General features: G+C 37.6%; 1 protein-coding gene across 4 annotated transcripts in view; it reads left to right on the plus strand.

Moving 5' to 3' along the window:
- The window catches only part of CARS1 (cysteinyl-tRNA synthetase 1), a 35,211-nt gene that overhangs the window by 14,874 nt on the left and 3,876 nt on the right, over positions 1-16,461 (plus strand). For all 4 annotated transcript variants that reach the window (XM_087745742.1, XM_087745741.1, XM_087745743.1 and 1 more), the window contains 11 exons: positions 751-872; positions 2,733-2,845; positions 3,397-3,525; positions 3,740-3,869; positions 4,184-4,287; positions 5,299-5,396; positions 6,869-7,058; positions 7,587-7,655; positions 10,523-10,604; positions 15,774-15,854; positions 16,244-16,311. In XM_087745742.1, the coding sequence (XP_087601868.1) occupies positions 751-872; positions 2,733-2,845; positions 3,397-3,525; positions 3,740-3,869; positions 4,184-4,287; positions 5,299-5,396; positions 6,869-7,058; positions 7,587-7,655; positions 10,523-10,604; positions 15,774-15,854; positions 16,244-16,311 (1,186 nt within the window). The remainder of the gene's footprint in view (positions 1-750; positions 873-2,732; positions 2,846-3,396; positions 3,526-3,739; positions 3,870-4,183; positions 4,288-5,298; positions 5,397-6,868; positions 7,059-7,586; positions 7,656-10,522; positions 10,605-15,773; positions 15,855-16,243; positions 16,312-16,461) is intronic.

Here is a 16,461-nt window from a genome sequence, read left to right on the forward strand (position 1 = left end):
TAAGTTAAAAATAAAAAGTAATCACGAACTGTTTTTCTGCCATTGTCTAATATTCTAATATTGGTGAAAAAGCAAGCTAATACTCTAGAAGTTCCTAAGTATCATAATAGATTCCTATCTGAAATTTTTGAGTTCTCTTTCTGTTAATAGCCTCAATTTTTTGACATGGACATATTTTTATTGTGAAAAAAGCAAACCTGTGGTTCAGACTGCCATAATTTCTCTTGCATGTTCTTTCTTTAAACTTACATTTTAAAATTTTCTCAAAAAGAAAGGGGTGGGGGACAGTTCAAAATTATTTACACTGAATTATCAGCTTTCCTGGTGGTCCTGAAACTTACCTTTGTGTCAGAGTTTTTATTATGGCTGTAGTGGGACAAAATAAGCAAAGTGAAAGAGGACAAAATGCACTGTGAAACAAACATGATTCATATTACATTATTGCAAAATATTGAAAGGGGCCAGAAGTATTGTAGACCTTTCTTCTCTTGGGACTGTTATCTGACATCTCACCTCTTAAGAGTTTAACAAAAGATGTTAGTTGTTTTCCCTTTGATCAATTTTATTCTGACTTTCCATGATTTGTCTTTATTGTAAGGCCTTAAAACTTAGTCATCTTTACAATACTGAGCAGTACCATACTGTATGTGGTTTCACTAGAGAACTGAAGTCTAAGACAGTGATTTTTGGGATAAAATTCAGTTAAGTCTTGGTAGAAAGTCAGCTATATAATGATCTTTAACTTTTCAGGTATGTGTCCAATGGGTCTGTATACTTTGATACCATGAAGTTTGATTCTAGTGAAAAACACTCCTATGCTAAGTTGGTTCCTGAAGCTGTAGGTGATCAAAAAGCTCTTCAAGAGGGTGAAGGTAAGAAGGGGAAATAACATTTGCTTAAGTTGCTGAAGAAACTGATGATGTGTTGATCTCTTCAATTGATTTCACTGACGTTTGGGTCAGAGTTACTGTCAAGAGTTGAATGGTATACCTGCTGTACTTCCTTTACCAATAGATTTCTTTTCCAAAGTTTTGTAGCTTGAGCCAGCACTTTTCTGAAAGTTTTTAATTGGAAAATACCAAGAAATGTTATTCATTCTAGGATGTTTTTGGGTTGGTTTTGTTTGTTTGTTTGGGGGTGTCACAATTGTGAATAGGTCAGTCATTTGACTATAGCCCAGTTATTTAGCTGTTCATCTGGTTCACATTAGGAGGAGCAAAGACTTGGAGCTGGGTCTTCCACATGCCAGGTGAAAGCTTTCCACATCAGGCTGTGGTTATTTCATGACAAATATTTGGATTCCTCTTTCCTACTGAGAGCTCTTCTTACTTTGTAAACCTTGTTGTGTGGAACTAAGTCCAGATATAGATTTTTTTTGAGTCAAGCCATAGCAGAGGAGTAGCTTAAGATGCTCAATAAACCAGACTCACTAGTTATCTGCTCCTAAGGTTGTACAGTTTAGTAGTAAATAATCCACAATGTCTATCAGAAGACTATTAAAAGGTTTTTTGTGTAACACTCATACTAGGTGAGATTAGGGCACTCATACTAGGTGAAACTCGCAATATCTGAGAGATGCAGCTTAAAATTGGTATGATTGTTTTTCTTCTTATTATTTGAAACCCTTATAGCTGAAATCTTCTATGTGAAATAAAAGGTGCTAGCTTAAACTACCATCTTTGTGGTAGCATGAATGTATCATTTCCACCACGTAACCAGTCACTTTTGTTGAATTGTTGCATCCTTTTGCAAATAGGAAACCGATGCTGAGTGATTAATGGAACTAACCAAGAGTATGCATGCGTCAAGTTATTGCTTGTCAGCTTAGCTGCTTTGACTCATTTGTCATGATTGTCCTTACCCTGACAGATAACATCATTTTTACTACTATAGGCAGCAGAAATGCCAAGCTTTGAAAGTTGCAATTAATGTAAATAAAAGCATAATAATTTTATATTTAAAGTGCATAATGTTAAATATTCTAAACAATTGAGATTGCAGGTATCTCAACCTGTACATCAAAATCAATTGACAAGTTTAACCTTGACAATTTTGTCTTTAATCCCTCTTGGACTCTTATGCGGAAGGTGGTATTGTTAACCACTTTTAGTCTTGGACAGTACTGCAGAAATGGTAAATTTCCTGTGTTTTAAAGATGTTACAATGAGAGTACCACCTAAATGTTCATAAGGAGCTAACAGGAAATAATGCATAACACATCTGTCACGGTAGCAAAACAGTAAACATAGCTATTGAACAACTCTAGCCATTCTGCGCAGCAACTGAGATTAGGGGTGGAAGAAACCTGTGATCATGTTGTGTGTGCAGATTAAGACAATCCTAGTCTTAATTTGGATCCTTCTAACTTTAGAGTGAATTGATTCTTCAGTTTTACTTGTCTATGAGTATAGGGGGTTTTGTTTCTGCATGTCTTTTTTGGTAACTGTAATATTGGAATTGTGCCTGAAGAGAGAATGTAGATGAATCTCATGTCAAAACTTAGAAAGCAGTGCAGCTGATACTTGTTGTCAGATTTCCTGTCAACTAATCATTAACCAAAAACCCAAAGGATTATCAAGGTTAATTATGAGGAATTTTGAGGGCTGAGTGCTTTTCTTCTCTTTTTTTTTTTTTTTTTTTTAATTCACTTGATGTGAGGTACAGTGAGGCCAAAAATCAATAATGCTGGTGTTTAAATAAAATGTATATATTTACATTTTCTCTTTTGAAAGGTGACCTGAGCATCTCAGCTGATCGCTTAAGTGAGAAGCATTCTCCAAACGATTTTGCTCTGTGGAAATCCTCCAAGCCAGGCGAGCCCTCATGGGACTCTCCATGGGGAAAGGTAAGGACATTATAATGAGGATTTAGATCTTCTACACCTTAAAATAGCCTGTTACACAAATACTTTGCCTCACCTCATATTAATAATGTATAGTTTATGGAGACCTTGTATTCAATTGTAGATTCTGTTGCCATGTTCATTTAATACTTTAGAATGAGTATCAGTCTGTCTGTCTGTCTGTCTGATACTTTTTAAACAGAAGTCTGCATGCAGGCTGATGATGGCTGTTACTGGTCATTTGTCCTCTATTTATCTACAGGCTTTATCTGCAGTAATTTCTATATCCTTTTTTTTCCCTTCGTGATCAAAACATTAATGTAATTTTAAAAAGAATAATAAGCAGGATAATCAAAGCATCACAGATGCTTTGATCTTTAAATCCAACAGTATACTTTTATGACTCTGAGACTGAGAATCTTTTTTTCTTGGTAACACTGCATCTCCTTTCCTCAGGCGTGTAACTGCTTAGGGGCGGACCAATGAGGCAATGATACATAGGCAGGAGAGGAAGATAATTACCTAGTAGCCAAGGAATGTCTTTTTCTTAACAGGGTCGTCCAGGTTGGCACATTGAATGTTCCGCAATGGCTGGATCCATTCTAGGAGAGTCAATGGATATTCATGGAGGAGGATTTGATCTCCGATTTCCCCACCATGACAATGAACTGGCACAGTCTGAGGTGAATGAACTGGCCTTCAGTTTTTGCAGTGAAAAAGTGACATGCTTTGCTTTGACTGCAACTTACACAAATCCATCAATTAATTTTTAAAACTTTATGTGTGTTTTGTATAAGCATAACTTTTTGTTCTCGGGATTTTATTCTTAAATTATCCTACTTCATGCTATGTATGTAAACAGTGTTGGGTCTTTGGGGTTTTTTGTTTTTGCTGCAGGCATACTTTGAAAATGATCACTGGGTTCGGTATTTTCTGCATACTGGCCACTTAACAATTGCTGGCTGTAAAATGTCCAAATCTTTGAAGAATTTCATTACCATAAAAGATGCACTGAAGAAACATACAGGTAAAAATTACTTTGGAATTTGAATGCTTTTGATGTACTTTGAGTGGTGACTGTGGTAATTCTGTTATTCAGGCACATAATGGAGTTTCCAAAAGCGGCTAACTTCAGGTGTCTGTCTTCTTCACTAGCTTTAAAACGGTTTCCTTGTTCTTCTGTTCCTTGTTGGTATTATCTGTATGGATAATAGTGTTCTTGCTTTTTTGGTAGATAGTAAGAATATGAAAAATTATGTTCTTAGCCACTGCAGTATTGGAGGCCATAAAAATGCTTTAGATTATGATTATTTTCCTTGTTTATTTTGAAACTCCTAATAGCACGACAGTTACGGTTGGCTTTCCTCATGCACTCTTGGAAGGATACACTGGATTATTCAAATAATACCATGGAATCAGCTATTCAGTATGAGAAGTTTATGAATGTAAGTAAGCTTTCCGTTCCTCCTCCAGCTCCTTAAGCTTTGTGTTGTCATATGTGTTTCAAGGAATAGAACCCAAGGATATACAGGCCATATCCACAGACTGAGTTTGCCTTCTGAATTCATCCGGTGGGATGTCACAGTATTTGTTTAGTACCGTTGAACATTCAAGTCATGCACATTCCACAGACAGCCGCATTTCTCTGCAGCTGGGTGCTCTCTCTCCAAGTTTTGACATCTCTGAGCAGCTTGGCACTTACAAGCAAGATTAGTTTCTCAGTTCAGCTTGCTCATAGGACTCAGTCCAACAGACATTCTCATAACGTGTCTACCAGATCAGACTTTACACAAATATAGCCAAAGGGGAAGAGGGAGTATCATTCCTACCTTGTCTCCTCACCACATACATTGAGCATTTGCCTGTGTGTCTTGTGGGCATATGTGAGGGGTCAGGCACAGTTCCTTTCCCTGCTTAGTCTGAAGCTGTGATTTAAACCCACGTTTCCCACAAGGAGGCTGTACAGCATTTTGAGATCATTGATCTTGGTCTCTCCAGCTGAAGCTATTCTGCTTTTTATGTAAAATGTTTGGTTTGGGCCACAGAATAAGTGAAAGTGGCTTTTCACCAAACTGGATGCCCACATAAAATGGGCCCTCACTATAAAGCCATTTTTATTCTTCAGCTTCTGTTGCTAGCAACACACTTAAAAATCTTCCATAAGAACTCTTGCCTAAACGTTTTTAAAATGGTATTGTATTTGAGCAGTTTGGTATCATAGTGTATCATGCAGTGGCAGAGCCAAGAGATGGAGCTGAATTACAGTCCAACTGTGATTTACAGAGTTATGCAAAATGTGTGCGTTTCCTTGTTTTGACAGACATTCAGTAGATCCTGGCTGAAACAGTGTTGAAACCATAAACTTTAGCAGGTTAATTAAGAAATAATGCCCTTTTGTAGTAAATATTGGTTGGGTCTAACTTAAACTGATTTTTAGCTATATTCTTCTTTTATAGGAGTTCTTTTTAAATGTGAAGGATATTCTTCGAGCTCCCACTGATGTGACAGGCCAGTTTCAGAAATGGGAAAATCAGGAAGCAGACCTGAACAAAAAGTGAGTGGAGCATTCCTACTTCTCTGTGAACAGCCATTGTGTACCTACGTGATTAATTTTTTATTTCCATGACTTACTATGTAAATAGTGATATTTTATAAGTCTGTAGCATTTCCACTGAGTACCCCAACTCTATACAAGCTAGTGAATTTAATCTTGCAACAGCTTTATGAAGTATAGATGAAATTGTTCATTTCCTTTTAGTTTATATTAAGTACACTGGCATGCCTCATTGCCCTGTTTAGTGAAGGGAAAGAGAACTTTTTTGTTAGATAGCTGTTATTTTCTTCACTACTTGAAATGCTGTCCTTCTGTCTGAGAAGTGACCAATAATTCAGAGAGGTTACAACTGCAAAAATAGTATTTTACACATTTAAAGTGCAGTGAGCAAACTGAGACAAACAGAAGTTAAATGACCTGACTAAAAGCACAAAAGATCAGAGTGCCAATGTGCCAGTGTTTGAAAATCTGTTATTGAGAGATACAGTGATATCAATATTGCAGTCTCACTTCTATAACAAAATGACATTATTGTTTGTAATACAACAGCTTCCTATATGACTTCTGTTATGAGTGAAATTTAAAATAGAAGCATCTTATGTTGCAGTACTAAAATCATTCCTAGTTCAGTTCATTGTTGTGAACAGAGATGTTGACTACTGAAGGACCAAGTGCAGATGCTTCTGTTTAGTGATGTCCTCTGACAATTTCATCTTCAGTTTGAGGTTGGTAGAGATAACCCCTTTTTTTAAAAAAGGGGGAAGATAGTAAGTAATAGAGAGATCAAAGGGAAGGGACAAAGGAGTGGGAGGAACAGAAGATATGCTTCATGGATATTTGTTTTTGTCTCCTTTCTCTACCACTTCTCATTTTCTTTTCTCTGGAAAAAGTATGTTGTTTGAAACAGTAGTACCCCTTGCATGATTAAATGGTATTAATATACTGTATTACTTCTTATGCCTATTCATGAACATTACAAAGGTTTACATGAATTTATTCCTTGAATCTGCTTGTAACAGCTTCACAACACTGTACTTTGTGGTAAGTTAACTTCCAAATTGGTGCTTCTTGCCGGAAAGATACTAAACAGAGTACTTGGCTGGTACATAGGGCTAAGAGAGCAATGCTGTTAAAAAAAAAAGTAAGCACAAGAAGGTACTAAATAAGCAATTTACACTGCTTTTAAAAACTTGTATGAAAAGGTCAGTTGCTGAAAAAGTGTTAGATGTAATTTGTTTGGATAGTTGTTGCCAATTAGATTATCTTGCCTTTCTTTGTCTGTAGCAGCAAAACAACATTATCGTGATGATGCCTTTTTCTCGCTCGTTTGTTTTTCCTTCAAATATAAACTATGACCAACAAAAGATTATCTCACTTTTAGGTCCCCTTACTCTTCTAACAGAAGTTCTTCAGAGTAGGTTGCAGATACTTTTGACATAAATAGTAAAAAAAAAAAATTTTTTTCTTCTTAGTTTTTACGACAAGAAGGCAGCAATTCATGAAGCACTGTGTGACAATATTGACACTCGCTCTGTCTTAGAAGAAATGCGTTCGTTAGTCAGTCAGAGTAACTCCTATATTGCTGCAAAGAAATCTTCCAGACAAATGCCAAACAGACTTCTTTTAGAAAACATCAGTTCCTATCTCACTCAAATGCTAAAGGTATGTAATAGCAAGTAGTAGTGTTGCTATTGCACTGTGCAATTTTAACTGTTGTATTTTTCAAGTATGTAGGGATCTGTACAGTCTTTGTTTAAATCTTGCAGGAAAACTAGAGATCTTCCACACACACCCCAACCAAAACAACCCCAAACTGTAGTGTGTGCTGCAGCAGGAACAATTTGGAGTCCTTTATGTTACATTATAATTTCAGCTAATGTTTTGTTGAATAGTGGAGAGCCCCTAATACATGCAAGGAAAATCAGACAGTAGAAAAAAATATGAAGTCAGAATGTCAAATCTGACAGCTTTAAAGCTAAAGATGAAAGCCAATGCTTAGTATGCTTTATCAATTAAAACCCCAAACATCATCTTATTAGAGCAGTGAATTGTGGGTTAAATGAGAACTAAGTGGCTTCAAAACCCTAGTACATGTGATTTTGCTTAGTTTTCACATACCTGTGACTTGATGTATACAATCTTTTCTTTTCTTTTTTCTTTTTTTTTTTTTTTTTTTCTTCCCTTGACCAGATTTTTGGTGCCATAGAAAGTGATGACGCAATTGGTTTTCCTGTTGGAGGGAATAGTCAAAACATAAATGTAAGTGAAGGACAAAGTACACTATACAAAATTACTCTGTGTCCTTTGAAAGCTTAGGTTAGATAAAGTGATTACATTACTGATATACAGCCAAATTACATTCTTTCTGCTTTTAACATTTGAATGTGAATTAATTAATTGGCTTAGGAAGCAGGATTTTTCTTTTATGAGAGCTGGGTTTTTTTTATAGGTTTGTTTGGCTTAATGACAGACAAATTGTATAGCAACCAGAAAAAGAATTATCTTGTCTTCTGAATGATGAGTCTGTTTAAGAAACCACATGTTAACTACAGACAGCACATGCTACAGTCTAAAGACTCATTACAAGTATTTGTATGTTAAGTAGTTTCAAAAATATAATTATACTGATTAAACTTCCTTGTGGTACACCAAAAACCAGCCTGGAGGCAGCTGGAGTTTTATCCACATTTCAATCTCTCTTTTTCTGATCTCATTTGTACCCTCAGTTTTTATCTGGCTTTTGAAGGCTGTTTTGCTTTGGTCATCCAGCAGTTCCACTGCGATGCAGAATTTTTCTGGAAATACTCGGGAGATACCTGATGAAAGTGCTGATGGGCTCTGTAATAACAGTAAAATTTCGTGGTGCAGGCAGGAGAAATAACTCCATATGAAAGCTATCAACTTTGCTCTCTTTGTTCATGTGAAAAATTCGACATGGACAAATCAGTGCTGTTTTTCAAGTATGGTCACACCTTTGAATGCAGAAAAATATGTTTTTCTTTTTCTTCTTAGAAGGAATAATTAAAACATTTGTGGTGTAACAAAAAAGCTAAACTTTTTATTCATCAAAGGAAGAGGAAAGCTTGCTTGTGGCTGAAGAATGTGAATGAACACTCATCTGATAATTGCCCATGCAAATACTTACATTACTGTGCTGGGGAAATATCCGGTAATGATATAACAAGGATAATAAGGAAGACGCTCAGTATTCCATACCAAAGCCCAACAATAGTGAATTTTAATTTAGCTCAGAATTATTCTGAATTTCAGGAGAAAGGTAGCACCTTAACACTTACCTTTTGAGGGAAAATGAAAATTAAATTCATATTTAGCATTTCATTCAGGCAGTTTTTACAACAGATATGCTTTATGGAAGGATTGGCAATAGCTTGGAACAAGAAACTAAACCCTTTCACTTCTTTAAGGTAACGTTGCCAAGGGTAGTAGAGTCAGAAGAATCTTGTGCAGAAAGAATCCTGTGCTAACACCTGTTAGCACACTTGTCAGAAGAATCTTGTGCTAACACTTGTTACACACAAGAAACTTCTGGTTTTATCACCTAGGACTTTACTGGTTTTAAGCATTATAACATAAAGATGCATAATATCACAAATGTTTTGGCTGGTTCATTAAATATTATACGCTCTTTCAGTCTTCCATGCAGATACTTATTTTTCTTAGCAAAAATTACCAGGTGAACGTTCAAGGTTGGAAAACTTCTCAACAATTACAGAAGGCTGTGGATTGGGCCTATTATTTCTTTGCCTAAATTGGAGATGAAGGAACCAATAGAATCATTATCTCCAAAAAAGGCATAATCCTCTTCAAAAGCTCTGAAGCGACAACTACCTTAATTACCGTGGTTCAGTAATTTACTTGAAAGGGGATAGAAGAGATTTGAAGTCAGAAAACCTCAGGTTCCATAGTCTCATTTTCCAAATGAATTAGGCATTGCTGTCAAGTTAGTTATTCTGGGGATAAAAGTCTTTCATCATTAAATGACTGATAAAGTAGTGACAGTGCATGCTTTCCTGACACCACTTCATTTGCATGTTGAGCTAGTTTCAGTGTAGAGGGGGTAGTGGAGGTGTGACTGTTGCTCACTTTCCAGAGTCTGTTCTTTCTGCCAGACTTGTCAGCAATGGTTCCAGTTGTGAAGCTGATTGCATAGTATTCACATTTATGAAAAGTTTTAATGGAGCCGCTCAGCTCCTTTCATATGGGCACTTTTTAGAGCATAACAGACTATCTATCTTGTCTGTTAATCGCACAGAAATTTGTCATGGAGATTTAACAGATGGGAAAGACAAGAGGAAACTGTAGGGGAAACAAAGTGGACATTTTTTTCTCTCTCTTCCCCACCCTCCAAAGGAATGAAACTTTTAATTCAAGCAGTCCCTTGGGTGCCTGGCTTCTCCTCTTGGGATTCCAGAGAAGCGTTGGCAGACAGCGCTGATCTGTAGTTGTTTTTGTAATTGTTCAGTGCTGTTCACTAACTGCTTGCTGATGCTGTTCTCTACCATTGTCAGCAGGATTCTGAAGACTTTTACTTTGAGCTTTCATGACCAGTATTTACTTACACCTGAAATAATTCAACAGTAATCTCTCCCCACTTTTTGGGGGGGAGGGACTATTGTGAGGAATACAGACAACTGCACCATATTGGAAAGAAATACAATTAGCATAAGCTAACATCTGAAAATAAGTCCTAACATCAGTTTCACCTGCTATTGTGTCTGACAAGCAGTTGGACCTCAGTAAGACAGCACAGAACACGAAGGGGCAAATTTGTCTGGGTGCTGTTTTTATCCCTGTACTGCATTATAGTTAGCTGGACTGTAGCATAACCCTGTGGAACTGATGTATCTGTAACTGAAAGGAGATGAAAAAGGAATGGGGAGAGGCAGAACTTCACAAGCTGATTTTTGTCTGCACAAAAGGAAAATTGATAGCTAATGCAAATTATCGTTTATCCTTTGACATCAATAGAGCAAGGACAATTTGTATTGATCCAGATCAGCTCCGAGGGCCAAGTTCCATCCAAAAGCACATAAATATGAAGTGGGTAAGGACACGTTCTATATCTAAATGATGATTAGCTAATTGTAGAAATAATTATCCTGCAGATTGAATCTACAGTGATGCCATACCTGCAAGTTCTTTCTGAGTTCAGAGAAGGAGTACGACAGATTGCCAGAGAGAGGAAAGGTGAGTGTTGACTTTTTCCTGTGTTGTTGCACATGAGACTCAGAGGTCGTAAGAATCAAACTGGGGAGTGGGGGTGGGGGGTGAGGCAGCTGATACAGTCTTTCTTTGCTTAGAGGATATAAGTAAGGCATAGAACCATAGAATGGCTTGGTCTGGAAGGGACCTTAAAGATCATCTAACTCTAGCCCCCCTGCCATGGGCAGGGATGCCACCCACTAGACCAGGTTGCTCAGGGCCCCATCCAACCTGGCCTTGAACACTGCCAGGGATGGGGCGACTACAGCCTCTCTGGGCAACCTGTTCCAGTGCCTCACCACCCTTTGAGTAAAGAATTTTTTCCTAACATCTAATCTAAATCTCCCCTCTTTCGGTTTGAAACCGTTCCCCCTTGTCCTATCACTATCTGCCCTTATAAAGAGTCTCTTCCCCTCTTTTATATAAGCCCCCTTTAAGTCTTGGAAGGCCACTATAAGGTCTCCCCCGAATCTTTTCTTCTCCAGGCTGAACAACCCCAACTCCTTCAGCCTGTCTTCATAGCAGAAGTGCTCCCCCCCTCTGATCATCGTAGTGGCCCTCCTCTGGATCTGTTCTAAAAGGTCCACATCTTTCTTGCGCTCCAGAGCTGGATGCAGTGCTCCAGGCAGGGTCTCACGAGGGCAGAGTAGAGGGGGAGAATCACCTCCCTTGACCTGCTGGCCACGCCTCTTCTGATGCAGCCCAGGATACGGTTGGCTTTCTGGGCTGCTAGTGCACATTGCTGGCTCATATCCAGCTTTTCATCCACCAGGACCCCCAAGTTCTTCTCTGTGTGGCTGCTCTCAATGAATTCTTCTCCCAGTTTGTACTCATGTCTGGGATTGCCTCGACCCAGGTGCAGCACCTTACACTTGGACTTGTTGAACCTCATTCGGTTCATATGGGCCCACTTCTCAAGCTTGTCCAAGTCCCCCTGGATGGCATCCTGCCCTTCAGGTGTGTCAACTGCACCACTCAGCTTGGAGTCATCCACAAACTTGCTGAGGGTGCACTCGGTCCCACTGTCTATGTCATTGATAAAGACATTGAAAAGCACCGGTCCCAAGACAGAGCCCTGAGGGACACCACTCATCACCGGTCTCCACCTGGACGTAGAGCCATTGACCACAACTCTCTGGATGCATCCATCCAGCCAATTTCTTATCCATCGAATAGTCCACCCTTCAAATCCGTATCTCTCTAATTTAGAAATAAGGATGTCGGGTCAGTAAATCAGAACTGGTTTGAATATTTGCATCTCTGCTACTTGTCTCTTTAATTTGGGAGTCTTTTACAGGCTGCTAAACTAATTTTCTTTTAATTTCCTAAAGAATCTAAAAGTTCTGGAATGACGAGGACTAGCTGTTGTTTCTCTAGATTAGGGCATTCCCTGCTTTCTAGCTATCAAAGTACCCATGAGCTCTTCCCCCAGGGAGCTTGCATTCTCTTAAAAGTGTAGCTTGCTACACAATGATACTGTCTGTGTTTAAATAGGCTGAGATGTTCGTTCTTATTAGCATAGTTGGAGTTGTAGCTCCTCAATGGTAGTTGAGTGCTCTCTTTGGAGAATTCATCTGGGAGTTTGGTAGAAGTTGTTCTGGGCACATTTTTTCCCCCCCTTCTGAAAAGCTTTGATCATGCTGTGTGTGTTGGCAGCAGAACTATATAGTGTTAAAAAGGTTGTTCCATTAAGCCCTCTTTGATTTTACTGGTTGATTAGTTCCTAATGGAGCTCTTACTATTTTCTGCTGTTCCCTGTGGAATTTGACATGTCTTCAATACGTATTTAGTTCTTGTTTTCTTAAAACTTTTTTACACTGAGATTTGTACTTGAAGGCAAAATAGGGCATTTTTATATATAAAACATATATAAATATCCTATATATTATACAGAAATATAAAATTACTTGTAGTGTCTGGTTGATAACCTATTCAGCTGGCAAAGGATCTGAACCCTAATTCTGCTACTGTTTTGAGTTCTTCTAAGGGCTAATAAGTTTACCTTAAAAGCACAAAACTGTATTTGATAATGTGACTACTCAGCTATTACTGTCAAACTCCTATAGGCCTAATTGATGCTGAGAAATAGGCTTATTAGTTCCAACAGCAAATATTTTCTGTAATTTGAATTAATTCAAGAAGTTTGTGTGTGTATCCTCAACCAAAAATGTGACTTTTCGTCTTTCAATATTTAATGTAAATACTCATTTTATATGAGGCTTTTTTTTCCTTGCTTTCTGAGGGCTGAGTTAAACTGATCCTCACTCTTAACAGTGGTAAGGTTTAAATATCACGGGGCTTCTTGTAGATCATTTTTAGAACACACTTAGCGCTAGACTGCTTACTGGCACTTGAGTTTCTTACTTGGAAGGTATTGATTTTTTGCCCGAAATAAATCGGGCAGTAAGAATACAGCTGGATCTAGTTGCTATTTGGTTGGGGTACAGAGCACTCTGCAGTTTGACCAGGGCGGCACCTTTCATTAAACTATTTGATATATGGAAGCTGAGTGGTGGTTGGCAGGACCTGCACTGACATGCTACTGATTTGGTTCCCTGTACCCATTAAATTCTTGCTTGCAGGAACTGTTCAATTACTGTAAAAGTTGTTCTGATTAATGGCTGGGGATATTGCCTCTACATGGTTGTAAGTGAAGGGAGTTTCCCCATCATAGCCCGATGCTGGCAGGATGGTGTTAAATATTAATTAACATGATCTATATTGCTTTAAGTATTCTTAGAGGTTACATAAAAAGTATGCTGCTTCTGTAAAACCTGCAGAGTAATACAAATGTCCCCATCCATATATATATAACTTTAAAAAGTGTACCTATACTTATAAAACATTTCACAGAATAGCCATTTGTAAAACTTTGTTGTAATACTTTGATTTGTAAGAATCAAAATGTATATACGAAAATTTTGCCATCATCCAGAATCGCTAACATTCAAACATATTAATAAAATTAATTCTCTATTTTATAAGCTTATTAGTACGCAAACTGGAGACATGCACTGATCATTTGCAGTTGAGTCTTGACTTAATTTGTGAACATATCTAGCAATGATGGTAAACAGAAAAAGGAAAACACTGTGCTAGCTGTACAAGGGAAAGAAATACAGAAAACCTCTGCAAAAGACATCAATGATTGGTTGGTCAGAGCATCTCTATATTGCGCATCCTGATGTTTTACTTGAGTACTGACCAACTGCAAAGACCCCATATAGTTGTCTCTGCAAAGATGCCCAGTGGAGCAGAACTGTGCTGTAGTGCAGCCCCCGATCCTTGGGAAGAATTCTCATTAGTAACTTATTGTTATTCAGATGTCCAAAAGGAGCAAGTCTCTTCAGTTGTTGTTGGTTACTTACCTCAGGACATCTGCTTAAATTGACTACCCTGTGGTAAAGGTATCCGTGACTGAACTCTGTATGCTGCTTCTGTAAAACCTGCAAAGGTACCACATGCAAAGAACAGGCACATTTCAGCCCTGAGAATCACGGTGCTGACTCCTCTGGATGACAGAGGATTGATCAGAGGATGTGTCCTTTCATAAATAATACATGTTTTGTTATACATTTCTCATTATTCTCTACTTGATGGATTTCTTCTTCTTACACTTTCAATTATTCATGATTTCAGATAAGTAAATATTTATAACTGAGCAGACACTGTTTTACTGAATAAGCAGTAGGTTTATCTCATACATTCTTGATAGGACACATGTCATTCCTTTGCCTAGGTTAGAGTCAACACCTTTTAGTGCTAACAGCCAGTGAGGTAATCTTATCCCTTGTTTATCTTAATGGCTTCTTTAGAGTTGTATCAAACGTGAATGTGGTTCACTGTGTATAACTGCTCTGGATTAAGAAAAATAACAACTTAGTTCACGGCAGACAAAAGAGCTTCTATAAAATGCAGTGCTTTTCTATACAAAGAGAGAGTCGCAGAACACTACCATGCAATGAAATAGGGTGGCTGTTCCTTTTTATGGGATTAGGATAGTCGGTGCTCTGTTCACTGTTCAGCTCTCTGAGGCTCTGAGAATTATGGACGAGATGAAGGCTCAGGGATGGTACTTGTATCTACTGACGTGTGCAGTGTTCACTATGGTGTCTGGATGGTACTGCCAGAATTACTACCTTTGAATCCCCTATTCTTATGTTTAACCAGCTGAGAGTTGCTGAAAGGGAGAACACTTGCTCATTATAAGCACGTGGTATCATCTAACCCAAGTATCTATCTTGTCATACTTGGTAAGTGTTTCCTCATAAATACAAGACTGTCTATAAAAAATGCCACTGAATTAAGTTCACGACAGCAACATACTGGGTTTTCTGGATGCATTTCATTCCTCTTAACTGTTCTGCTGCTTCTTGGCTGATAAAAGTTCTCATCCAAGTAAATATCTTCTATGAAGATTTCTTTTCCTCTTATGACTTGATAGCATCTATTTCAGATAAATCTTGAGTTCTTAACCCTTTGCTGTCATCAAAGGCTCTTTGATAAGTTTGCAAGGAAAAAAAAAATGTTACTCATAGTGTCCTGATCACCATCCAGAAAGCCAAATCAAAATTCTCTGTTCTGCTGCAACTGGCTTGCTTGAAAAAAAACGGCTTGGTCAGACTAGGTGATAAAGATAACTACAGAGGATGTTTGGATTACAGTTGCTCTGACAAATGTATGTGTAGTTATCAAAACAACAAAATCATAGTCCTTCAAAGGCACTTAGATGTAGCACAGGATATGTTAATTTGTGATTTTTCTAAAAGAGGGTTCTTAGCCCTTCTCATTGGAAATCCTACAGCAACCATTAGGATCTTCCTGAACCATATACCCTTCCACTATACCCTGGCAGAATTGTTGCATTCCTGAATTGCCTTGGATTTTGTTTCTGTTCCCCTTCAGGAACAATGAGAGTATCTTGGGAGAAATTTATGAATTTCAAGTCCCTGCAAAGAAACATGCTTCTTTTCTGTGTAGTTGAATGAAGGTAGAACTTACTTAAAAGGTTTATAACTTTAAAACAAAAGACCTTTCTCTGGCCTGTGTGAGAGAGTGGCAATTTCTTAATTGCATTTAAATAACTATGTAGCAGGACAAATGTATATTTTCATCAAATGTTACTTTACTAAAAGTATTTTTCATGCTCTGTAGTAACTGAAGTGCTGCAGTTGAGTGATGCTCTTCGAGATGACATCCTTCCTGAACTTGGTGTTCGATTTGAAGATCATGAAGGTACCCAATTATATGTCTTGGAACTTTGTAGGTAGCTGTTTTTATAATCTTGCTATTTTCGTAAGAAGTGGGAAAACAACCTGTCAAGACTAATCTGGAATAATCCAACAAACTCAAGGACTGCAAAGCTATAGCATATCATATTTCTGATGTATGAATATATATTATAGAACTGTATGTTGCAGTATTGTATAGAATATAAAAATGTACATTGCAATCTTTTTGATCTTTTTGTATAGCACCTAATTTCTTAGTCACTTTTGAGTAGGTATTCAGTTGTATTTGCATTCAGCTTGCAAAAAGAAAACAGTTATCACAGGGCAAATACATTTATCTTTGACTGACTATTCGAGCATTGGAAACTCATTCATCTGTTTTTGCTTCTTTAGGACTTCCAACTGTGGTTAAATTAGTGGATAAGGACACGTTATTGAAAGAAAGAGAAGAAAAGAAAAAGGTGATTATTTTAAGCATTCTATATTTTTTAAATGTAAAGCACCGTGTAAGCTGTGGATACTTTTACATTTCTTTGATAACTTGTAAGAAAAAACCTTAACAGACGAGCAACAAGGAAAATAACGTAAGAGAATTGATACTAAAATTTGAG

This window comes from Nipponia nippon, unplaced genomic scaffold, assembly GCF_047370975.1.
Source record: "Nipponia nippon isolate SJK-2023a ecotype South Korea unplaced genomic scaffold, ASM4737097v1 scaffold_10, whole genome shotgun sequence".
NCBI lineage: Eukaryota > Metazoa > Chordata > Aves > Pelecaniformes > Threskiornithidae > Nipponia > Nipponia nippon.